The sequence below is a fragment of the Trachypithecus francoisi genome, unplaced genomic scaffold, assembly GCF_009764315.1.
Source record: "Trachypithecus francoisi isolate TF-2019V2 unplaced genomic scaffold, Tfra_2.0 Lachesis_group12, whole genome shotgun sequence".
Classification (NCBI taxonomy): Eukaryota; Metazoa; Chordata; class Mammalia; order Primates; family Cercopithecidae; genus Trachypithecus; species Trachypithecus francoisi.
Genome location: NW_022681457.1, coordinates 105295170 through 105320983, shown reverse-complemented (window position 1 = coordinate 105320983; position 25814 = coordinate 105295170). Strand labels below are relative to the sequence as shown.

The 25814-nt window shown below is 42.8% G+C and overlaps 1 protein-coding gene and 1 pseudogene across 3 annotated transcripts in view; both read left to right on the top strand.

Annotated features, from left to right (window-relative positions):
• Positions 1-22753, top strand: part of MICOS10 (mitochondrial contact site and cristae organizing system subunit 10) — a 31888-nt gene extending 9135 nt beyond the window's left edge. The window contains exons 2-4 of one of the 2 annotated variants that reach the window (XM_033228065.1): positions 18216-18263; positions 19556-19665; positions 22506-22753. In XM_033228065.1, the coding sequence (XP_033083956.1) occupies positions 18216-18263; positions 19556-19665; positions 22506-22520 (173 nt within the window). In that variant the 3' untranslated portion in view covers positions 22521-22753. Of the gene's footprint in view, positions 1-18215; positions 18264-19555; positions 19666-21505; positions 22478-22505 lie in introns of those variants that run through there. The other variant, XM_033228066.1, reaches the window with a different exon arrangement.
• LOC117093205 lies at positions 1449-3431 on the top strand (annotated as a pseudogene). The gene has a single exon (XR_004441064.1). The product of XR_004441064.1 is annotated as a 40S ribosomal protein S14-like (transcript).
• Positions 22754-25814: the final 3061 nt, after the last annotated feature.

Here is a 25814-nt window from a genome sequence, read left to right as displayed (position 1 = left end):
AAAAGATGAGGCAGGAAAGGCGAAAGGGTGTAGGAAGTTACGGAGATTTTTAAAACTTTGTTGAGATATATTTCATGGCATAAATTTTCCTATTTAAAGTGTACTATTTTAGTTTATTCACCAAATTGTGCAGTTATCACAATCTAATTTTAGAATATTTTAAGCTTCCTCCAAAAGAAACACTGGACACAGCTGCTCCTATTCCCAAACTCTCACCTGCTACCTTAGCCCCAAGCAACCACCAATTTACTTTTTGTCTCTGAAATCTCCTATTCTGGACATTTTACATGAATAAAATGATATAATATGGAGTCTTCTGTATCCAGCTTCTTTCACCTAGGTAGTGTTTTTGGTACTCGTCCTGCTGTTGCATTTATCCGTTCACTCTTTTTTTGTTTCTGAATAATGTTGTGTGGTATATTTGTACTACATTTTCTTTATCCATTTGTCAGTTGGTGGACATTTAGTTTGCTTACGCTTTTACATTTTATGAATAGTGCTGCTGTGATCAAGTGTATACGGTTTTGTTTTGTGTTGAGTTGGGGTCTGTGTTGCCCAGGCTGGTCTCAAATTCCTGGGCTCAAGTGATCCTCCTGCCTCAGCCTCCTGAGTAGCTTGGATTACAGGTGCATGCCACAGTGCTCAGCCTCCCAATTTTTATGTGGACATGTTTTCATTTCTCTTGGATATATACCTAGGAGTGGAATTGCTTGGTTGTGTGGCAATTCTGGGTTTAGCATTTGAAGAAACTCATTGAATGGTAAGCTGAAAAGCGACATGGTTGAATTTCTGATTTCAGAAAGCTCACTGAAGTGATGAGAATGAGTCAGAGAGTGCCAGGATGCGGGGGCAGGGAGCTAGCTTAGTATATTATTGCAAATCTTGCCAAAGATGAGCTGATCAAATGAAGGGAAGCATGAACTAAGATAGGAGCAGCAGGAGTGGAAAAGAGAGATATAATGATGCTAGTACAGAGGTTGTATTTACAGAACTTGACGTGCAAGCTCGAGAGTGGGAGGAGTCAGGTGGTGCCCAGCCTACATAAATGAGCATGGTAATGCTTTTGACAAATAGAAGAGGCCAAGAGGGGAATAACAGTTTGTAGTTTCTTAATTTCTAGTGTGTCTTCAGATAGGTCTCTATATGCAGCTCAGTTAACAGAGATGAAAGTTACTGGTTTGTCATGCATTCATCTTCATGAAAAGAAAGGATTTGGCCTTGCTTCTTTCTTGTTAAGAAAGTATATGGCCAGGCCTGGGCACGGTGGCTCACACCTGTAATCCCAGCACTTTGGGAGGCTGAGGAGGGTGGGTCACCTGAGGTCAGGAGTTTGAGACTAGCCTGGCCAATATGGTAAAACCCCATCTCTACTAAAAATACAAAAATTGGCTGGGTGTGGCGGCGCATGCCTGTAATCCCAGCTGCACAGGAGGCTGAGGCAAGAGAATCGCTTGAACCTGGGAAGGGGAGGTTGTAGTGAGCCGAGATCAGGCCATTGCACTCCAACCTGGGTGACAGAGCAAGAAGGCTCTGTCTCCAAAAAAAAAAAAGGAAAAGAAAGAAAAAAGAAAGTAGGACAGTAAAAGACTTAGCAGCTGACTTGCCTTAAAATTAAAATTAACCAGCAGATTTTATGTATTCGTTCGATAATCAAGTATAGTTAAATTGCTTGAAGTCATTTTAATGTTTAAAAAAATACTAAAAGAGGCCATTGAATAGTCATGGAAAAAGAAAGCAAATTATTGTTTTTCTTTAAGTATCAGTTCATCTGATAGATGTGGGTTACCACAAAGCATTGGTGGCTCACCAAAAATTGCCTGTTGGTAGCCTGTGTTTGCAAACTGATACCTCTCTATTCCATGAGTGATATCAATTAGGTTATACTTAAATACTTCAAAGGCTTTTGATTGTTTATTGGTTTGGGTTTTAAATTAATACATGTTAATTGTTGAATTGGGTAGCCACATTTTGTTTGTCTTATGTGTATTTAAACAATGTGACCAAAAATACTTTTTCCATTTGCGGCAGCAATATGAATAATGGAACATTGTGACCTTCTAGGGAAGTGTTTTCTGTTAGTGTTACAGAATAATGGAATTAGGTGCTATATGGAACTTGAAAACATACTTAAATTTTTGTTCTGGCTGTGGTTTCATGCTTTCCTAAAATGTGGCCTGTAACAGTTTATTAGTAAATACACTGAATTGCTTTCTTTGGCAAGTGCATTTCGGTATTGAATCCAAGTAAAAACACAAATATTTACTTATAAAAGTCATTTGGTGTAGTAATATTTTTCCTATGGCCACTGACCCACTAGTGAAATGTTAGGGCATTGCTAGATTGGATCCTGTTTATTTAAAGGCCAAGAGAGGGAGAGAAAGAGAAAGCTAACATTAATCGAATGCCTGTTATGCCATCATATTTGGTACACTATTATCTCTTTTTTGCTTTCCCAGCAACTCGGGAAGTTTATATTATCTCTGTTTTTCCAGCAAGAAAAGTAATGCTCAAAGAAGTTTATAGAAATTGAGAAGCTGATTTTTAAATCTCTGAAAATGTAAACAATCCAAAATAGCCAAACCAATTTTCAAAAAGAACAAAGTTGAGATTCTTGTATTAGCTGATTTTAAGGCTTACAGTAAAGCTACAAGATAGTGTGGTGGTGGAGAAGAGCTGCACATATAAATCAGTAGAATAGGATAAAGTCCAGAAATTGATCATACATAAATGATCAATTCATTTTTGACAAGGCAATTTAATGGAGAAAGGAAAATATTTTCAGCAAACCATGCTAAAACAACTAGGTTTCCATATATAGAAAAAAATGAGCCTCGCTTAAAAGGATCATAGACCTAAATATAAAAGCTAAAACTATAAAACCTATAAGAGCTTTCCAGTGTGGAGACTGGAGACAACGTGCAGAAATGGCATCTCAAAAAGGGAAGGAAAAGAAGGAAGAACAGGTCATCAGCCTCAGACCTCAGGTGGCTGAAGGGGAGAATGTATTTGGTGTCTGCCATATCTTTGCATCCTTCAGTGACACTTTTGTCCATGTCATGGATCTTTCTGGCAAACAAACCATCACCATGTGACTGGTGGGATGAAGGTGAAGGCAGACCGAGATGAATCCTCGCCATACGCTATGTTGGCCACCCAGGATGTGGCCCAGAGGTGCAAGGAGCTGGGTATCATAGCCCTACACATCCAACTCCGGGCCACAGGAGGAAATAAGACCAAGACCCTTGGACCTGGGGCCCAGTCGGCCCTCAGAGCCCTTGTCTGCTCTGATATGAAGATCAGGAGGATTGAGGACGTCACCCCCATCCCCTCTGACAGCACTCACAGGAATGGGGGTTGCCGTGGTCGCCGTCTGTGAACAAGACTCCTCAAAATATTTTCTGTTAATAAATTGCCTTCATGTAAAAAAAAAATTTAAAAAGTAAAACCTATAAGAGAAAATCCTTTGTGACCTTGGGGTCAGAAAAGATTTTGAGGGATACAAAAAGCAGTTTCAAAGAAAACTGATATACTGGATTTGATAAAAATTAAAAACTTTTGCTCTTTGAATCACACTATTAAGAAAGCAAAAAGGCGTGTGTCTTTACAGCAGCATGATTTATAATCCTTTGGGTATATACCCAGTAATGGGATGGCTGGGTCAAATGGTATTTCTAGTTCTAGATCCCCAATGGTTGAACTAGTTTACAGTCCCACCAACAGTGTAAAAGTGTTCCTATTTCTCCACATCCTCTCCGGCACCTGTTGTTTCGACTTTTTAATGATTGCCGTTCTAACTGGTATGAGATGGTATCACATGGTGGGTTTGATTTGCATTTCTCTGATGGCCAGTGATGATGAACATTTTTTCATGTGTCTGTTGGTTGCATAAATGTCTTCTTTTGAGAAGTGTCTGTTCATATCCTTTGCCCGCTTGTTGATGGTGTTTTTTGTTTTATTCTTGTAAATTTGTTTGAATTCTTTGTAGATTCTGGATATTAGCCCTTTGTCAATTTATTGTGGCACTATTCACAATAGCAAAAACTTGGAACCAACCCAGATGTCCATCAATGACAGACTGGATTAAGAAAATGTGGCACATATACACCATGGAATACTATGCAGCCATAAGAAATGATGAGTTCATGTCCTTTCTAGGGACATGGATGAAGCTGGAAACCATCATTCTCAGCAAAGTATCGCAAGGACAAAAAACCAAACACTGCATGTTCTCACTCATAGGTGGGAATTGAACAATGAGAACACTTGGACACAGGAAGGGGAACATCACACACTGGGGCCTGTTGTGGAGTTGGGGGAAGGGGAAGGGATAGCATTAGGAGATACACCTAATGTAAATGACGAGTTAATGTGTGCAGCACACCAACATGGCACATGTATACATATGTAACAAACCTGCATGTTGTGCACATGTAGCCTAGAACTTAAAGTATAATAACAAAAAAAAGGAAAGCAAAAAGGCAAGCCACAGAATGGGAGAAAATACTTGTAATACACATATCTGATAAAGGGCTTAGGATACATAAAGATCTCATAATTTTAAGGTTCCCCGGCCCCCATAGACTCCGTTTCTCACATGTTGCTCAGGCTACTACTTCTGGCCTCAAGCAATCCTCCTGCCCCAGCCTCCCAAAATTCTGCAATTTGAGATGTGAGCCACTTTTCCCAGGTTTTTCTTTTTTTTTTTTTTGAGATGGGATCTCACTCTGTCACCCTTGCTGGAGTGCAGTGGCACAGTCAAGGGAGCCTCAGCCTCCCGGACTCATGATCCTCCCACATCAGCCTCCTAAGTAGCTAGGACTACAGATGCATGCTACCACATCAGGCTAATTAAAAAAAAAAATTTTTTTTTTAAATCATAAGAAGACAACAACACATGGGTAAAATTATACCAGTGGTGGATAGGCACATGAAAAGATACTTAACATCAGTGGCTGTTAGGGAAATACAAACTAAAATCATGAGATATACCTACACACCCATTAAAGTAGCTAAAATTTTAAAAAACTGCCAATACTAAGTGTTGATTCAGCTGTGAAGCAACTGAGACTCTTATATACTGTTCATGGGAATGGGAAATGGTAGAACCACTTTGGAAGACTGTTTAACCGTTTCTTATAAAGTTAAACATATGATGTAGCCATTCTACTCCTAGATATTTACCAAAGAGAAATGAAAACGTATCCACACAAAGACTTACACATGAGTGTTCATAGCAGCTTTATTTGTAAGAGTTAAAAAACTGGAAACAACTGAGATACCCATCAGTTGGTTAATGGAAAAACAAAATGTGGTCTGTCCTTAAAGTGGAGTATCAGTAATAAAAGGAAACCAACTACTTTTATACAACAACGTGGATACATTTCAGAATCATTTTGTTGCGTGATGGAAGCTGGACACAAAAGAATACATGCTGTATGATTCTATTCACATACAAATTTCTAGGAAATACAACCCAATCTAATGAAGTTGAAGGAAAGAGGGGGAAAAACAGAATAATTAAAATGACTAAAGAAAGCATAGTCCAGCTGGGCGTGGTGGCTCAAGCCTGTAATCCCAGTACTTTGGGTAGCCGAGGTGGGCAGATCCGAGGTCAAGAGATGAGACCATCCTAGCCAACATGGTGAAACCCTGTCTCTACTAAAAATAAAAAAATTAGCTGAGTATGGTGGTGTGCACTTGTAATCCCAGCTACTCGGGAGGGTGAGGCAGGAGAATATCTTGAACCTGGGAGGCAGAGGTTGCAGTTAGCTGAGATCACGCCACTGCACTCCAGTCTGGGGACAGAGGGAGACTCCATCTCAAAAAAAAAAAAGCATAGACCATAATTCTTAGGTCTCGTAAACTTGTCATTTTTAAAAATAGAAGGTAGAGATTGTTTTAAAATGCTCTTTAGATAGGTAGCATGAAAGAGAAAGAAAGGATAAATGAGTACACATTAGAAAAATGTTGGAGGCTCTAGATAAATGAGGAGGTAGTCTAAGAAGACAGCAAATCAAAGCCACCCCTTCCCCCCCAACCCCCACCTCCGGCTTTTTTTTTTTTTTTTTTTTTTGGAGACAAGGCCTTACTCTTGCCCAGGCTGGAGTACAGTGGCACAATTGTGGCTCACTGCAACCTCCACCTCCTGGGCTCAAGTGATCCTGCTACCTCAGCCTCCAGAGCAGCTGGGATTACAGGCTCGCACCACCATGCCCAGCTAGCAGATTGATCTTAACGGATACTGAGAGACAAGATGTATTTGGGAGGAGTCGAAATCTAGTGCTTTTACTTCAATTTTCTTTATCCAGTCTAAGCCATTAGGATGCTTAGGATAATTTATAATTATTGTAACACTCTGACATAATTGTCGACAGATTTGTAGACTTACCTTACTTTGACAAATGTTTACAAGTTAGAACAAATGTTTCTGATTGTTTGTCAGAACCTGCACATATAAACCACTCAGAATTCTTGTTTGATAGATTTTAAATGATTAACTAAAGCAACTGATTTAAGCAACATAATTCACTTTTTACTAGGAAAGTAGTCTTAAGAAAGCTGCTAGTTTCTTGGCAGCATTTCAGATGACTAAGTTGAAATTCATTTGCTGTAGGAATTTTTTATTTATTTCTCCTTTTTTTTTTTTTTTTTTGAGACAGGGTCTCGCTCTGTCGCCCAGGCTGGAAGGCTGGAGTGCAGTGGCAGGATCTTGGCTCACTGCAACTCCCACCTCCCGGGTTCAAGCATTTCTCCTTCCTCAGCCTCCCAAGTAGCTGGGATTACACCACACCTGGCCACTTGTTGTATTTTTAGTAGAGACGGGGTTTCACTGTATTGGCCAGGCTGGTCTCGAACTCCTGACCTCAAGTGATCCCCTAACTTCAACCTCCCAAAGTGCTGGGATTACAGGCGTGAGCCACTGCGCCCGGTCAAAATTTTTAATTTCTTTACCATTTCAGCATAGTCCTGTATGTGAGAAACCATGAGCTTGTTAGCTCATAAATATCCTATTCTGATTAGATGCAAAAATATATTACTGTTTCAATCACATATTTTGTTGACACTAAAATAAATGCTACTCATTGTATGTATTCCCAGACAAGATTATGAAGAACTTATCTTTCTCTTTATTCCAACTGCAACTAGATTTATTTTTATTTTTATTTTTTTTTGAGACAGGGTCTTCCTCTGTCACTCAGGCTGGGGTGCAGTGGCACAATCACATCTCACTGCAGAGTGCTGGAATTACAGGTGTGAACCACCATGCCCGGCCTCAACTTGAAATTTATTTTAGCTCATAACTTCTACTTTAGAAGATGTTTTAAGGCCGGGTGTGGTGGCTCACACCTATAATCCCAGCACTTTGGGAGACCGAGGCAGGTGGATCACTTAAGGTCAGGAGTTCAAGACCAGCCTGGCTGACATGGTGAAACCCTGTCTCTACTAAAAATGCAAAAATTAGCTGGGCATGGTGGCACGCGCTTGTAGTCCCAGCTGCTTGGGAGGCTGAGGCAGGAGAATCGCTTGAACCTGGGAGGTAGAGGTTGCAGTGAGCCAAGATCACGCCAGTGTGCTGTAGCCTGGTGACAGAGTGAGACTTCATCTCAGAAAAAAACAGATTTTTTTTTCTTTGTGAAAGCTAAATTCTTTTTTTTTTTTTTAAGTTTATTATTTATTTATTTATTTTTGAGATGGAGTCTCGCGCTGTTGCCCAGGATGGAGTGCAGTGGCGTGATCTGCACTCACTGCAAGCTCCGCCTTCTGGGTTCACACCATTCTCCTGCCTCAGCCTCCCAAGTAGCTGGGACTGCAGGTGCCCGCTACCGTGCCTGGCTTTTTTTTTTTTTTTTTTTTTTTTTGTATTTTTAATAGAGACAGAGTTTCACCATGTTAGCCAGGGTGGTCTCGATCTCCTGACCTCGTGATCTGCCCACCTCAGCCTCCCAAAGTGCTGGGATTACAGGTGTGAGCCACCATGCCAGGCCAATTCTTGGTTTTATAATGTATGCAAGTCCAGGGATTTGGAGAGGTTTTTTATGGGGCTTGGTAGAGTAGTGCAACCTTTAAAAAAGACTCTAGCCAGGCGTGGTAAGTCATGCCTGTAACCCCAGCACTTTGGGAGACAGGCAGGTGGATCACCTGAGGTCAGGGGTTTGAGACCAGCCTGGCCAACATGGTGGAACCTCACCTCCATTAAAAATACAAAAATTAGCTGCGTGTGGGGGCACGTGCCTGTAATCCCAGCTACTTGGGAGGCTGAGGCACGAGAATCACTTGAACCCAGGAAATGGAGGTTGCAGTGAGCCAAGATCACTCCACTGCATTCCAGCCTCGGTGACACAGTGACACTGTCTCAAAAAAGAAAGACCCCAGAGTGCCGCCGTACTATCATGTCAGCTGGGTGCTGCTTCCTTGCCTTGCTGTCCTTGCTGGATTTTAGCAGGCTCTCAGAAGGCCTGAAACTCAGGCAGATTCTTTCAACACCTTTTCAGATGCAGGCTTGGGATATCATCATTTGTATCAACACACCCTAAATGCAGAAACATGGGTGTACTTAAAAATATTTGACTGCCTTTTCTGTTTGTCTTTGTCCATGAGGCTTTTTAATATACTCTTTCCTATGGATCCCTGATCTACGAATTGTCGTTAAGTGTGGCCACTTCCCCCTTCTCAGAATTTCCTAGTCATGGTCAAACCCTTGCTTTTGCCTGTACTGGTTGTCTTCCATACCGTCTCTTTCATTTCTGCCTATCATGGAATACAGGAAAGGTAGAGGGAGGGCTGTTGAGAGACCACAGGATGCAAGGCCGTAACATTTCCAGTCAGATGAGCCGAGAAGAGTCTGAAGTCTGGACCTTAGCTCCCACTTGCAGTTGCTTTGGGGCTGCAGAAGCCAACTGGTATTTTCACCTCTGATGGCGGCTTCTTCAGATCTGTCCTCATTGCTGCCGTAGTGATCTACATAAAGTACACATCTGATGTATAGCTTCTCTACTTAATTCCCTCTGTTGCTTCCTTATTGCTTACAGGGTAGAGGCCACGATCCTTAGATGGATGGCATAAAAGATTGTCTTGCTTTATCTCCTACCTCACACTTGATAATTTGGCAGCAAGGAGCTTGCTGTAGCTCCTGTCTCTTGCCACCTTTCCTCCCACTTCCTTCTGTAGCCCCCCCTGGACAGTTTGGGTATCCTCAGTGCTCCTAGTACATCCTGTTTCTGTCATTGTACCCTGTATTTCATGGGTCTGATTATCAGCTGGCTCCAACACTGAAACAGTGAACATAGTGCAGGAACTTATCATTCCCCAGGGCGTGGCATAGTGCCTGGCACACAGTAGGTACACGGTTTGTATAATTAAGGAAATGCCCACACATAATGTTGGCCATAAAGAAGTTTGGAAGATGTTGAGTTTTCCTGTGGTAGGTTTAAAAATGTATTATAATAGCTTCATATGTCTGTGAGGAGGCTGTACTGGGAGCAGTAGAGTGTGGGGATGAAGCACCATGCCTCTGGAGTCAGGCTGCCTGGCTCACATCTCACATGTCTGACCTGAGGTTCTGTGCCTCAGTATCTCTATAAAATGGGGCTCATAAGTTTATTGTAAGGATTAGATGAGAAAATTTAATCCTTGAGCATAAGTGCTTAGTGAATGCTATTCCTTTTATTTACTATTCCAGAAAACAATGTGGATGTTTTTAGAAATTAAGTTATATTTTATTTATTTATTTATTTATTTATTTTTGAGACAGAGTCCTACTCTGTCACTCAGGCTGGAGTGCTGTGGCGTGATATTCAACTCACAGCAACCTCTGCCTCCCAGGTTCAAGAATCCAGTTATATTTTAGATTGATTAAGGGAATTTAGTGTTAAAAGATTATCTGATGCCTGTTGTAAGTAGCATCATTGTTTTTATAATTATCCAGGTAGAAGTTCTCAGCTTTTTCTTTGACAGCCTTTCCCCCTACTCACCTTACCTTATAAAAAAGCCCAGATACACACCCCCCGCACCCACACATACACCCACACCCCCAGTCTCTCTTTCACACACACATTCACTCTCCTCTCTCTTAGACACACACGCACACCACTCACTCTGTTTTTTTTTTGTTTGTTTGTTTTGTTGTTTGTATTTTTAGTAGAGACAGGGTTTCACCGTGTTAGCCAGGATGGTCTCGATCTCCTGACCTCATGATCTGCCCGCCTCAGCCTCCCAAAGTGCTGGGATTACAGGTGTGAGCCACCGCACCCGGCCACCACTCACTCTCTTAATCGATTGTTAAGCCCTATATATTCTGCCAACAAAATGCTCATCCTTTCCAAGCAATCCTACACACCTTAGAAGAATCTGCCTAGGGCAGAGCTTCAGTCATGTTACTGCTTTTAAAACATTCTTTAGGGAAGCCCACTGCTGACTGAGTGAAGTGCTGTAGACCCAGCTTCGGGTGCCTTCTGCAGAAAGGCCCGAGATTCCCGGGTAGCCTCCTCTCCTGCTGTCCTGGATGTGTGTCATGCTTCAGCTGGATTGGGCCACTCCTCAGTTCCCTGCATTGCCCTGTTTTTCTGTCACTGAGTGGAGTGCATTCCCGTCTCCACAAACTCTGGCTGTTAAATGTCTGCCCTTCTGAGACAACTCAAATGCCACCTTCTTGAGAACTTAAAAAAAATCTTCCTAGCCAAATGTATTCCCATCTGCCTTCTCTGGACCCATAGAACACTGTCCTTTCATAGCACTGAGGTTCTGCTTTTGATCAGTTTTCTGGGTAAAATGGACTTCTTTCTGACTTCTCACCCTTCTTCATCACAAGCTCCCCAGGGAAGAGACTGTCTTATTTCTCTGTGACCCTTGCTGAAGCCAGTACTCTTGCCCTTTAGTGCTCAGTAAATATTTGGACTTTCGATTTGTTCTTGAAGTTTTTTTTTTTTGTGGGGGAAGAAGGTGAATCACAGTTACTATGTGCAATATACTGTTCTTCCAAGGGTTTTACACATCTCATGCGGTTTCATCCTCACACTGTTCCCCAGTTAGAGAAAGGTTAGTGTTCTTCTTTGTCATATGCAGAAAGTGAAACATAGAGAAGTTACATAGTTTGCCCAGGGCCTGAGACACACAGCTAGTAAATAATCTAATAGTACTCACAATCGTTTTGACCTGTCTTACCCCAAATCCTTATAACCTCAAAACTGAAGAATAATCATTGTACAACACTTTCCTTCCCTGCCACCGCCGCCGCGCCCCCTCCCCCACCTCCCCCGCCCCCCCCCCCCCCGCCTACAGAGTCTTGCTCTATTGCCCAAGGCTGGTGGAGTGCAGTGGCACAATCGGGTCACGGCAGCCTTGACCTCCCAGGCTCAAGCGATCGTCCCACCTCAGCCCCCCACCGCCCCCGAGTAAAGCTGGGACTGCAGGCGTGCACCACCATGCCCTGCTAAACTTTCCATTTTTCAAAGAATAAACACTCTGTACTGGACTGATACTCTCCAAGGATAAAGGAAATCTTCCCGAGTGCCTTCTACTTAATAAATGTTAATAAATGTTGATCAAGTCAGTGTATGTAAGGGAAATACATTAATGATGCTGTTTCTCCATTGAATTTTTTTGTTTTTATTTTTATTTTTTACGCGGAGTCTTGCTCTGCCACCCAGGCTGGAGTGCAATTGGTGTGGTCTTGGCTCACTGCAACCTTCGCCTCCCAGGTTCAAGTGATTCTCCTGCCTCAACTCCCGAGTAGCTGGGACTACAGGTGCATGCCACCACCTGGCTAATTTTTGTATTTTTAGTGGAGATGGGGTTCACCACGTTGGCCAGGCTGGTCTTGAACTCCCGACCTCAGGTGATCCGCATGCCTCGGCCTCCCAAAGTGCTGAGATTATAGGTGTGAGCCACTGCACCAGGCCACTTTCTATTGATGGATTGATTGATTGATTTATGTATTTATTTATTTTGAGACAAAGTCTCGCTCTGTCACTCAGGCTGGAGCACAGTGGCGCGTTCTCGACTCACTGCAAGCTCTGCCTCCCGGGTTCACGCCATTCTCCTGCCTCAGCCTCCCAAGTAGCTGGGACTACAGGCACCCGCCACCATGCCCGGCTAATTTTTTGTATTTTTAGTAGAGACGGAGTTTCACCGTGTTAGCCAGGATGGTCTCTGTCTCCTGACCTCATGATCCGCCCGCCTCGGCCTCCCAAAGTGCTGGGATTACAGGCGTGAGCCACCGCGCCCGGCCACATTGAATTTTTTATTTGAATCATAGGAATAGACATTAACACAATAGCTATAATGATGTATAAATAGGATATAATGAATCCCCGATTCTTATATTTAATTCACAAGGATGAGAATCCAGTTACTGCTGGTACAGTTGAGGAGGAGCTGGAGATATTGGAGATGATAGGGAAAAAGGGAGTCCACAGAAAATACCCTTTTCAGCAGTTTATAGGCCTCAGCGCATTTGGATTCATTGTATCTCCAACCAGTGCACAGAAGGAAGGAAAGTATTTTCTGGCTTGATTTGTTGACGATTTCTCATTGCTTATAAGTAATTCAGGTTTTTGTTGCCACTCCTGTAAGTCAAACATCTGTGGTTTCTGTTTCCTGGAGGGGCTGCAGAGTAACATAATCATAAATTAACCATGGATAGTGTTAAAATCCAGAAAAACACACTGTTGTCATATGTAACAAGAGACAGTCACCTTGCTGCTCTGCTGACCTCTTCATGAGTTCTATCCCTTTGTGTAGGAAAGAGCCATGACTCGGAGTCAGACAGCCTGGTTTGAATTCTACTTTTTATAGGTTTTCATAATAAATTTCATAATGTGATATACTGCCTGACACTTTGTAGATGTTAGTACCTCCAAAGCACAGCCCCCATAAATGTGATCTGTCTTTAATGTGTTTATCTAAACTTACCAATTTTGTATCTTTTTTCTCAGCTTCCCTTTAATAATTAATCTTCAGAGCTGCTTCTCATTTTCCTACATACTTTATCTACATATGCATTAACGAATTATATTTTGGTAAAATTTCTCCAACTCTGTTTCTTGTTTTATGCATTCTTGGAAGCTGCATGGCTGTCAGAATTCTGAAAGTTGAACTAAGTGCTTCCACACTCATTTAAAAGGACCCCTTTTTGAGTTTGGCTTTTCTTGAAGCAGAGCACACCAGTAATGACTCCACATTTACCTTTCATATCTTTGTTCCTTTCTGTTGCCTGGTTTGCTTGCTTGTTCTAATCAGAATCCTGGTAACTGATGTCCACCCGAGAAATCCCTGCAGATGTTCTAACCCCTGTCTAGTCCAGATAGCCACAGGATGGGTAAGGTCTTGTAAAATAGCCACCTTCTTAGTATGTTTCCTAAATGCCCTATGGCAGCTTTTGAGAAGCTGATTAATACAGACTAAAATCACCATCTCTTGGTCCTTGCTCTGGCACTTTCACATGAATGGCATTTACATGTGGACACCTGGGACAATCTGTCTTTTCCTCAAAGGATTAAGTAACACAGTTTGAAGCTGACTTAAAACTATTTTTTCCCCTCATTAATGGGGCCCTGAGCATCTTTCATAAATCAGGAATGTGTCTTGGAAATGTAATTCTCACTAAACTCAGTTCCAAGGGTATTTTCTGTAAAAGCACATTCTTGTTTGTTCTGTCATAACACATGCATTTGGTGATTGTAATAGCATTGACAGAAACACGATTGAACAGGAAGCATGGCCATTATAAATAGGTCAGTTTGATATAAATTCATGTTCAAAGCACAAATATAGCTTTATTAGACACAAGACAATTCTAGGAAAATATTGATGACATTTTAAAGCAAAATGGTCTAGTTCAGCAGTAAGTCTGAAAGGATCCTCTATTAAAAAAAGTATATATGGCAGAGACGGGCGGATCACGAGGTCAGGAGATCGAGACCATCCTGGCTAACACGGTGAAACCCCGTCTCTACTAAAAAATACAAAAAACTAGCCGGGCGAGGTGGCGGGCGCCTGTAGTCCCAGCTACTCGGGAGGCTGAGGCAGGAGAATAGCGTGAACCCGGGAGGCGGAGCTTGCAGTGAGCTGAGATCCGGCCACTGCACTCCAGCCTGGGCGACAGAGCGAGACTCCATCTCAAAAAAAAAAAAAAAAAATATATATATATATATATATATATGTAGATATATACACATACACACCAAAGCCTGATGTGTCATATAAACAATTGCTAATGTTGATGAAATACAATCAACTGTGCAAAGGGCAAGATAAAACTGGTTCTCATTTTCAGCTGTGGCTCATCCACAGTGTGACCTATACAGCCAGTGAGTTGTATTTTAATAAAGGGTTAGCTATTATACTACAATTTTTTTTTTTTTTTTTTTTAGGCAAGGTCTCACTCTGTTGTCCAGGCTGCAGTACAGTGGTATGATCAAGGCTCACTGCAGCCTCAACTCCCAGGCTAAAGTGATCCTCCCACCCAAGCCTCCTGAGTAGCTGGGAGCACAGGCATGCACCATCATTCGTGGCCGATTTTTATTTATTTATTCATTTATTGTTACTTTGTTTTGTTTTTGTAGAGATGCAGTCTGACTATGTTGCCCAGTTTCAAACTCCTGGGCTCAAGCGATCCCCCCATCTTGGCCTCCTAATGTGCTGTGATTACAGGCATGAGCTGCTGCACACAGCCTGTATTACACTTCTGAAATCTTTTATCAGGGAGGTGGCAGAATTTACTACCACTTAGTGAATTCTGTGTCAGACACTATTAGAGACTTTACATTTTTCTAATGTAGCAACCCTGTAAGGTTGTTTTCACTCTACAGATGAGCAGGTTTTGGCTGGGTAGGGTTGACTAATTGGCCTGGGGTCAGAGAGCTGACTTGTAGAGACTGGAGCAGCGGTTTGGGCCCGGCCTGTCTTGCTGCAGCATCAGTGCTCTCGCCACTCACTCAGCAGGAGAGTACATTCAGCATTTATTTAGAAATTGGATCCTTTCTTTCAGACATGTAAGAATGAAGAAGTTTTCTAGCACAAGGCTTCTAGGATCTTAAAGACTGGTAATTCCTGTAGCTTCTCATATTTGTGAACTGCCAGTTGAATATGGTACTTAAGTTTTTGCTCATGCATCTTGATGTAAGTTATACAAAATAAAATGGAGTTACTTTGCTATTTTAACTAATATTTTAGATGTAGATTAAAATGTAGCACTGACAACTATACCTTAGGCTTATGAATGTAGGAGCCTTGTTTAAAATGTTACATGTAAGCCGGAGTGAGGTCTTTATAATGTGTCAAAGTGAATTTCTGTTTCTGTTCCTCTTCAGTGAGTTGTTCTTCCTTCATTGAAAGTCCATAGGCAATTGGAACTTTTGTGAAGTTGGTTGTACAGGAGCATATGTGACTACAACTTGTTCTGTTAGGGGCTAACATCCAAAATACATTGCTGCCCCAAGACTGCAATCAGATTATAGAGCCTACTTGTTAATTCCTGCTGATTATGTTTGCTTCTAATTATTTGCAGTGAGGTAAAGCTTTATGATCTGTGGCATGGTGAGAACAAAGAATTTTCTAAATGTAATACAGTTGCATCGAGCAATTAGAAATTATCCATAACTATAATGGCCAACAACATACATTTTCCCCTTTTCTTACCAAAAGGTGGCTTAAGGTGTACATTGCTGTACTTCCATTGGTTGTTCTCCTTTTAAATTTGTTGTAAAATCCTCTTAGGCATAAGATAAGGCCTATTATCTTCTGTATCTTATCAGTATTGTATATATAGTTCACAGGCGCAGAGTTCTCTGTGCTTTTTACTGTTAAAATATCATCCGATGAAATGTTAAGGAATTGCTCCTTCTTAAAAATGTGTATTTATCTATTAGCCGGTTTTATGATGTTCTGTTGGGCACTAGGCATGCATTAAATTGCACGGTTAGACTGATTCGGAGTAATTTCATTTTAGAGGAATATGTGCCAATTCTTTTTCCTCTCCAAAAGGCATGGTTTCAGAGCATGGCCCTGTGCCTAATGTTAATTCCATAAGGCTCCTTTGTTATGTTCCCCACCCCCTAACACACGCCCGCAACTGGCCTCTGCCATGAGGAAGATGTGTGCCTGTAATCAGGCATTTCTTTACTTTAGGGTTATTTGTCATTTCAGACAGCATGGACTTTTGAGAACAGGCTTAAGTTGGGGAAGGCAGGGTTACATAAACTGTATTCATTGTTAAATATTTGCTTCCAGGGAAGGTGAAAAATGCTTTGTACTTTTTCCTTTGGCTTTTTTCCTTCAAAAGAGCTTGTCATGCAACAACAAAAAGTGGCCAAAGGCAGAGAATACTCTTCTCTTTTCCATGTTGGTTTGTTTTTATTGTAAGACAAACCTTTCATGTTTTATTGTTATGAAGTTTAAACCTGGCCTAGAGGTGCCAATCTTTAGTGGAAACAGCTGCAGAGTTGGTGTCCCCTGATCAGGTGGGACTTCTTTGAAGCAACATGTTGCCTTTTAAAAGAGAATTGTGCATGTGAGAACTTGAATCTGTAAAACTCATCAGCGGTTCCACCATTGTTTATCTTGTAAGTAACTGAGATAGCTAACTCTTTAAGTAAAACATTGCAATTAAAAATCATTTTCTGAATTATTTTTTTCTGAAGAGAAAAGTCTTATTACTTTTTGTCTTAAAAATATAGAAATGAGGGAAAAATCACCCTTAAGAATTGAAGATACAGCAGCCCAGCTGAACTAAGACCATAGAGCACATTCTTTGATAACTCCTTTTTGCTGGTCTGAACTGTTGATTTTTACTTCATATTTATACTTGCAGATAAATTCCTATAATAGGAGCCAAACTGGATGGTTGGGCATATATCTGAATTCTAGAGATTAAAGATTTTCTGCTTGATGTTGATTGATGTGGAAGCATTGCTCATCTTTTTGATTGAGTGGTACTGTTAGCAATGGAGTTGGCATCATTCTTGGTCTACTGCTAGGAAAAGTTGAGCATCAGATAGCTTTTTCTCCTTGGGGGAAAATAGAAGAGACAGGCGTGGAGTCAGAGGGACAAGAAAAATGCTGAAATATTTTCCTTTGGGGCTTTTGATTTCTTTGCCAAAAAATTGCCTCCAGATGGAGAAGAGCAAAAGCTCTGATTGTAAGCCATTATGTTTTTACTGGCCTGTCTCCCCATTCCATTGCCTGGTTTGGAATCTGTAAGCCAGTCCAAATCCTTTACCTCATTTTCTAGTACCAGTTTACTGCACTCATCTTCCAGCTGCAAGGAGTGAGGCAAATCGCCTTAAAATTGAACCTGTACCATTTTATAAGCCAAGCAACAGCAGAATCTTGCCAAGGAATATAGGTATCAATGGCTTCCATGTCCCTGAGGTTCTTGAATCACACCTACCAGGTCATCTTCTTGTGTCTGTGACTTGTGCGGTAGGATTAGTCTGGGAATGAATCTAACAGGCCCTTTCGGCTTTGTGAAGACTTGTTACTACCCGGGTTGTCTAGCATTCTGAGCTGTATGGGGAGCACAGGCATGTTTTGGCTGTTATTTCACTGGCAGTGGAAATCTTGGCATTCCAATTTCCCTTGAGGGGTAGTAATTGTTTAGGGGTTGAAACTCTAGAGGAATCCAGTGTCTGGACATGGCAGATACAGTATCATTGAGTCTGTGGCAGACTTGAGCCCAGATCACTGTGCCGCAACTAACTAAACAGTATCCTCGGGCAAGTCATGTTCTTCATCTGCGGCTCTTGAGGGATGTCTTTTTCCTCTGCCTAGATATTCTGGCTTGTGTGATAGCGCAGCCTTTAGGAATTGTTCTGGATTACTGCTTTTTATCTTCCTCCAAGTGCCGAGGTGGCAAGGGAGCACCCTGTTGGCACTATCTCCTGTTTTGGCTGTGATATCCCTCTTTAAGGTTGGTAGGAGACCCCAGGATGCTGGAGGCCACTTGCCAGCAGTGTAGAGAGGGTCGATTCCCTGCCCCACATCCCGCAACTTGTCTAGAGAGAACAGGGAGTCAAGTTTTTATTTCCTGTTGGGCAGGAGAACCAAAGGCATCTGTAAAACCTCTGACAAATAAAGACAGTTAGAAATTAGAAAATTAGTTCTCTAACCAAATTATGAAAGAAAGTCTGTTTTACGATGTTCACATTTAAGAAATGTTAATGTTATCTTTGTGAAGTTACTGCTATGAGATTTATCATGTCTTTTCTCCCTCTTTGTAGGTACTGGTTTTGGATTAGGAATTGTTTTCTCACTTACCTTCTTTAAAAGTAAGTGTCACTCTGTCTTTTCAACATAATGTCATAGTGTATACATATATGTAGCAGGGACACTTCCAGAGGACACACTGGAACCCATCAATTTGTGGGTTGCCAACCCATCCATTTATGGGGTTGGGTAGCCCATTATAAAATGAATTAGATAAAGAATGTGGACTTGAAAGAGGTCAAAATGGGTTGGGCATTTCCAGCATTCCCCTGGGCACTGAGGCAGGGTTCCTGTTATCCTAAATATGATAGCATTGCAGAGGCCTGTACTTGATGCCAGTGAGTCATTTGGCCAAGTCTACATGCTCAGATATTTCTAATTAATTGTAATTTTTTTCTAGAGGAATTGAAAATGAGGTTCTTGCTGGTAATAGAAACAAGTAGACCAGAAATACACATACTTCTTGGTCAAAAATTCTCCTAAGCAAAGGGCAGGCAATATTCTTTTCATTCTGTGGAAGAACTTCTGAAGTTTGGATACTGAATAGATGCCAGAGGGATCCTTTTGACTTCTTTCCATGAAGACCAGTGGGAAATACTTGACTAGAGAATCATAATTAACACATAGTGCTGATATGAAAGAATCACTTACAGAGTGGCTTATGTAAACCCCATGACTTACTACTATAATCAAAGCATGTAAATATCAGTAAAATGCTTACATCTTTTTAGAATTCATGCATCTTACTGGCTAAGATATTTGTTAAACTGAGCAGATGATTAGAACTGATACAGAAAAGTTAAAAGATTTATCTACTGTTTTCATATTTTACTACTTTATTTATTTATTTATTTATTTATTTTGAGACGGAGTCTTGCTCTGTTGTCAGGCTAGAATGTGGTGGTGCAATCTCAGCTCACTGCAGCCTCAGCCTCCCAAGTAGCTGGGATTACAGGCACGCACCACCATGCCCGGCTAATTTTTTGTATCTTAGTAGAGACGGGGTTTCACCATGTTGGCTAAGACAGTCTCCATCTCCTGACCTCGTGATCTGCCCGCCTCAGCCTCCCAAAGTGCTGGGATTACAGGCATGAGCCACCACACCCAGCCTTTACTACTTATTTTTCCTCAAACTTATCAGCATAGGCACTTAACAAGTATTTGCTAAACTAATAACTTCACTAATTTACACCTTTTTTTTGGGGGCCATTGTGAAACATTGATAAAAATGTATGGTTGTGATAGTCATTAGTATGATGCATGTTGAATCTTAAGTACGTGTATTTAAGAGGATGGGGAGCTTTATCTTCTCTTAATAGTTCCCTGTTGGGATTTTCCCTTTTCTGCTCACTAGGAAGAATGTGGCCATTAGCCTTCGGTTCTGGCATGGGATTAGGAATGGCTTACTCCAACTGTCAGCATGATTTCCAGGCTCCATATCTTCTACACGGAAAATATGTCAAAGTATGTACAGAATATATATTTCTCTTTCCTTCAGAAGAAAAAGATTTCTCCTGAGCCCCTGAAGAATTTTTTAGACTGTATGTAAATGAGTAAAGCATGTGTGTCATTGTAGCACCACTCTGAGATGCTAATTGCTCTTTGGCCTTCAGTGATGTCATCACTGCTTTGGTGCTAAAGTCTCCCCTGTGCCTTCAGATGCATATGTGTGTTCAGATACATACTCATATGCTAGCTGATTGGAATTAAGGAACCTGCTTGAACGTTTATCATCAATGGTAAGGTAGATTGTGTTAACTATCTGTAAGTAGCACTTTTCGTTTAAGATCTGAGTGCCCTATAAACATCTCACATATACTTAAGCTAAACCCAAAGACTTCCGGGACTCAGCCATGATTCTGCTTTTTATTAATTTGTTTTATTTTTTTGAGATGGAGCCTTTCTTTGTCGCCCAGGTTGGAGTGCAGTGGCACCATCTTGGCTCTCTGCAAACTCTGCCTCCCGGGTTCAAGCAATTCTCCTGCCTCAGCTTCCCAAGTAGCTGGGATTACAGGTGCCTGCCACCACGCCTGGCTAATTTTTGTATTTTAGTAGAGATGGAGTTTCACCATGTTGGCCAGGCTATGGTTCTGCTTTTTAACTGAAGAAGGCAGTCTCAACTGTAAGTGTCACATGATTCTGCTGAAGTCCTGTCTTCGGATGGATTTTTATTTTTATTTTATTTGTTTATTTATTTATTTATTTATTTATTTATTTTGGAGGGATGGAGTATCACTCTGCCACCAAGGCTGGAGTGCAGTGATGTAATCTTGGTTCACTGCAACCTCGGCCTCCCAGGTTCAAGTGATTCTCCTGCCTCAGCCTCCCGAGTAGCTGAGATTACAGGCACGAGCCACCCATGCCCGGCTAATTTTGGTGTTTTTAGTAGAGGCAGGGTTTCACCATGTTGGCCAGGCTGGTCTCGACCTTCTGACCTCAGGTGATCCACCCGCCTTGGCCTCCCAAAGTGCTGGGATTATAGGTGTGAGCCACCGCGCGTGGCCTTCAGGTGGATTTTTAACGCTGCACATAAGCTGGAAACTTCCTACCCACACCTCCAAAGGGAAGAGGGTGGCAGGCTTCCTCAGGGCTTCATGCGTAGCAGTCTTCCTTACTCGATGATTAGTTACTATGGGGTTTAAGTGACAGGAACATTGGAGGCTGGTGCCCAAGGACAGAGGTGGCACTTATTTTGTATTTCCAGGGCCTGAAACAAAATAGGCACTCAAATAAATGTAAAATGAATGAACGAAGTAAATTATTCTATTAGAGGTAAGTGCTGATGGCCTCAGGCTTACCAAGGCATAACCTTTGTAGCAGCACAATTCTCAGTGAACAGTTTCACATTCCCTGCATGCACAGAAGCCTCAGCTTTCCAGGTTACTCTTGGGCTAGAATCACTGTGAACAGGGCAGCAGCTGGGCTAGTGGAAAGGGCACAGAAGCCAGGAGACCTGGGTGTAAGCCCGTCACTTGCTACCTGTGTGATCTTAAGTTATTTCGCTTCTGAGCTTCCATTTTTCCTCCATAAAATGAGGGTAATAATTTCTACCTAGTGGTGTTATGAGATTTAGACACGAAAATGTTCTTAAGCTGTGAAGTGCTAAATATATAGAAACATTGGTTGTTGTAGATGAGGCCAGCGCAAAAAGGGTGATTGACTTGTCCATTGTTCCACTATAATAACAAGTAGAGTGGAAAATGTGGTACAAATGCATGTCCTAATTCTAGTCAGGAGCTGTGGCCACAAGGGCCACCAAATCTGAAGTTGTAGTATCCTGCCATGGCCCTGCACCTGCCATTTTAAAACCTGCTCACACCGTCAGCTGCCTGCAGCCAGCCCATTGGTGCTGGAGAGATGGGAGTAGCGGAGCCATCTCTGCGCCAAAGCCAGAGTGAGGTCATCACAGGGACCATGACTGTGCAAGAAGAGGCGCTGCTGCGTGGCACTGAAGCCAGCAGCCGGCCTTTTCCACCACTCCCTGGCTCCTCACTTTCCTGGCACCAGAGCTGATTGTGGGGAGAAACAAAAGGAGCAGAGAGAGAAGCTTCAGGTCTTTTGCTTAAAACATTTCCATTGTTCCAAACTGTGTTGTCAGGGATAATAGCTCAGGGGTGATTGTATGCATATTATGTATTTAATGACTAGGAGTTCCTGTGGAAAATATTGTTCCATTTTTTACATTTTTATGCCCTGCTCCAAAATGGCCTTGTAACTGTATCTGAACTTGAGTCTCTGCCTTGATGTTGTCATCCTCCATTCCCTGAAAAATGGAGGAAAATCCCAACTTGGGCTTATTCAGTGTAGTCCTATTATGATAACTGCCTCTTGAGTGCCTGATCTGTCCCCAAGACCATCCTGGGTGCTTTATCGTTAATCGTCTTTCCCTCTAGACCTGCCAGTGGATTTGTGAGAGATGTTACTATCCTCATTCAGCTGATGAGAAAGCAGACTGTTACTGGGGTTGAGAAACTTGGCAAGGCCATGTAGTTCGTAGGCTGATTAGAACCATGCTCTCCCGCTCCCCTGGGACGCCTTTGACAGGTTTTAGTAATCGGTATCCAGGTCATGATGGTTTGGCCCTGTTCCACTCATTTCCCACTCTTCTTCCTGTAAGATTGGGGCTGGGGGGCACTCTTAGGAACCTGGGTGGGGTGTACCTAGTCCTGTTGTGATACAGTTTTAATGTAAACAGTGTGATCAGGTTTTGGCCTCTGGCTCTTTGGGTCTGACCTGATACAGCCACTAGAGAGGGTTGTCAGAATGCCGTTTTAAGTTTTAAGCTCAGTGTCCTTGCTTTACAGGAGCAGGAGCAGTGACTTCACCTGAGAACATCCCAGCGGGAGGACAAGAGAAATCATGTTTATTCCTCAGGAATACTGAAGTGCCCTGGAGTAAGCTGCCATTCTTCTGTAACAATGTTATCAGTAATGCTTTAAACTCCAGCACCTGGTTATGTATTTGAAACCAAGTCTGTTTCTTGTTTTGTATTTTCTCTCTGGAAGTTGTAAGGAGGTGGTCTTAAATAAATTAAACAAAAATAGGAAGCCCATTGCATGGCCTTTGTTTCTTCACCTGTGGTCTCTGAGCTGGAGGAGGACTGTGTGTGAACTGCCGGCAGCTGTAGCCACCTGCTCACAGCCCCTCTGAGAACCCCCTGAAACCAGTCTTTGGGTATTCCTTCCCACTTGCCCCTCATGCGTAGTTTTCAGAACTGCTTCCGCCTCGTCATCAGAAGATGAAGATTGCTGGTGCGTGGCCTGATGGAGATGACTGATGTCTTAAGGCGCCTTTCGTTCTGTGGCAACTCTTCATGTGTTCTCACCTGGGGACCTGGCAGGGCACATCGCAGCTGTGCCTACCGAGAGGCGGTCCCACTGCTGCTGTATTAGCAGGGGAGGAGTCCTGGCAGTGTGGATGGCCCACTCCACTGAAGCCAAGTCCTGCAGCTTCATAGAGTTTGAGACAGCCCAAGCTTCAGCTCTGGAGGGCAGAGGAAAGCTCATGGCATACCCACCTGGCCGGAGGGGCCCGTTTGGGGTTAACTTTGTCTTCACGTAGTAGCTGAGGTTTGAGGACAAACCCCTCTGAGTTTGTTCCTGTGGTTTCACTTGAACCAGGGATGCTAGATGCAAAAGTCATATTTTAGCAATTTCTTCAGACCATATACAGAACCCCAGACCTCAGCCTTTCTTATTTCTTTTTCCTTAACATAGAAGTAAGATAGGCAGAGCCCGATCTCACTTGCCCCTGTATCCTGTAAATGTTGATTGAGCGTCTACTGTAAGCTAGACACTCTTGTAAGCAGCAGAGATCAATGGATGAAAAGACACAGGCTTCTGCCTTCAAGGAGCTTAGAATCTGATGGAAAGACAGACATGCAAACACTGAAAGAAGTGTTTTAATGGAGAGGAGAGGTGTAGGCAAAGTACTGAAAACAAAGGAGAAGCAACTCCGTCTCCTTAGGATGGCCCCACAGGCGATGGAGTGCCTGCACTGAGACCCGAAGTTTACTGGGAATCCCCAACAGAAAGAGGGTAGCCTCTGTGTTTGCTCAGGATCATGTAATGCATATTATAGCTGGGAAATTGCAAGTAGTTCAGCATAGCCAGGGTGTGCAGGGGCAGGGAAGAGGCATGGAGGGGGAGGCTGGGCAGTAGGGTACAACTCATGTCTGACTCCAGTTCTGGAACATTGATTAGACCTTAGTTCTTACAAGTCCTATAGTGAATACATTCAGGGTAGCAAATACCCTGCCTCAGCCTCCCCACTCCCTTTTCCAGAAAGGTCTGCTAGGCTCTGCCTTACAAACTATCCAGGCTTCTCTGCCTTCTGGGCTTGTTTTCCTCTTTGGGTCGTCTGAAGTCCAAAGATGGGCTTAGCTCTAGACTGGAAGTCTCAGCCATGGCTTGTCATTGCTGCTTGGCTGTTTTTCACTTGGTCTGCTTCATTCCATGATGAAGGCAACCCATGTAATTGTAAGAAAAATAATGTACAACCTGTTTCATCCCTTCCACTTGGTTTCTTCCTATTTGCTTTATTTATTTATTTTTGACATGGAGTTTTCGCTCTTGTTGCCCAGGCTGGAGTGCAATGGGGCGATCTTGGCTCACTGCAACCTCCACTTCCTGGGTTCAAACGGTTCTCCTGCCTCAGCCTCCCAAGTAGCTGGGATTACAGGCATGCGCCACCACACCCAGCTAATTTTTTATTTTTAGTAGAGATGGCGTTTCTCCATGTTGGTCAGGCTGGTCTCAAACTCCCAACCTCAGGTGATCCTCCTGCCTCGGCCTCCCAAAGTGTTGGGATTATAGGTGTGAGCCACTGCGCCCGGCCTCCTATTTGCTTTAAAAGTATTTTCCTGGCCGGGCGTGGAGGCTCACACCTGTAATCCCAGCACTTTGGGAGGTCAAGAGATCGAGACCATCCTGGCCAACATGGTAAAACCCGTCTCTACTAAAAATATAAAAGTCAACCGGGCATGGTGGCGCACACCAGTAGTCCCAGCTACTCAGAAGGCTGAGGCAGGAGAATCATTTGAACTCGGGAGGCAGAGGTTGCGGTGAGCCGAGATCGCGCCACTACACTCCAGCCTGGCAACAGAGTGAGAATCTGTCTCAAAAAAAGCATTTTCCTTCCCCAATTTTTCTGTCATTTTCCCATCTTCAGGCAGAGAGAAGAATAACATGCCCCCTTCCAAAAACGACAAAACACAAGGTGACCACAAATTCCCTAGACACGTTAGAGAAATGAGTGGAGAGGGACATTGGAATGAAAGTTCTCTATCTCACTAGCTGTTAGGTTTTAGGCATTTTTTTGGATGGATCCCTTTGGCATCTTGGAAGCACCACTGAAGTGCTCTGAGAAAGGGGTCAGCTGTCTGAGGGAATAGTTCTGGACAGAGGCCACAGGAAGCACCGGCCAGTTGCTTTAGTTCTAGAGAGCTTTGTATTCCCACCTTGTCGCCCTTAGCAGAGGCTGGCCCAAGGCACACTTGATCTTGTCCCCACTCCTTGCCCCCATCTCAGATCAACCTTCAGAAAGTCCCGGCTTGTTGGCAAAGGCACACATTCTGTGTGACTCTTAAGTTTCATTAGAAATTCAAGTCCTCTGGGGCCCTGTTCCCTTGTGGGCTTGTGCAACTGACTTTGTTTCTTGTCTGCCTTTCTGGAACCAAATCCAAGGAAATTCATGGGTTTGGGGAGACAGCGATGGGAACCCAGCGGGGCACAGGATGCTAGGATAAAGCTGTGGCGCCCCAAAAGTGGTCTGCTGTGCCAACATACATAAATACATACAGTCTGAGCTTGACACTGTATAATTTGGCCCAGAACAATATGTATTTTGAGCTCATTTAGGTGAATGACTTTGGCATTCCAACTACCCGCTAGGGGAGCCTTTATCAGGCTGCATTTGCCTTATGCAGAAGTATGCCTTTGTTCTGAGAAATGGCCTCAGAACACAGTGTTGAGCTGTCTCCTTTAGTGAGTGTCATCCTCTCATCCATTTCAAAAGATGGCAGATGCCGTCTCGAAGTCCTGCTTGTAAGAAATGCAGGGATTGGGAATGGAGGAGATGATGATGTAGTTTTTTGCTTTTAGTTTTCCCAAACC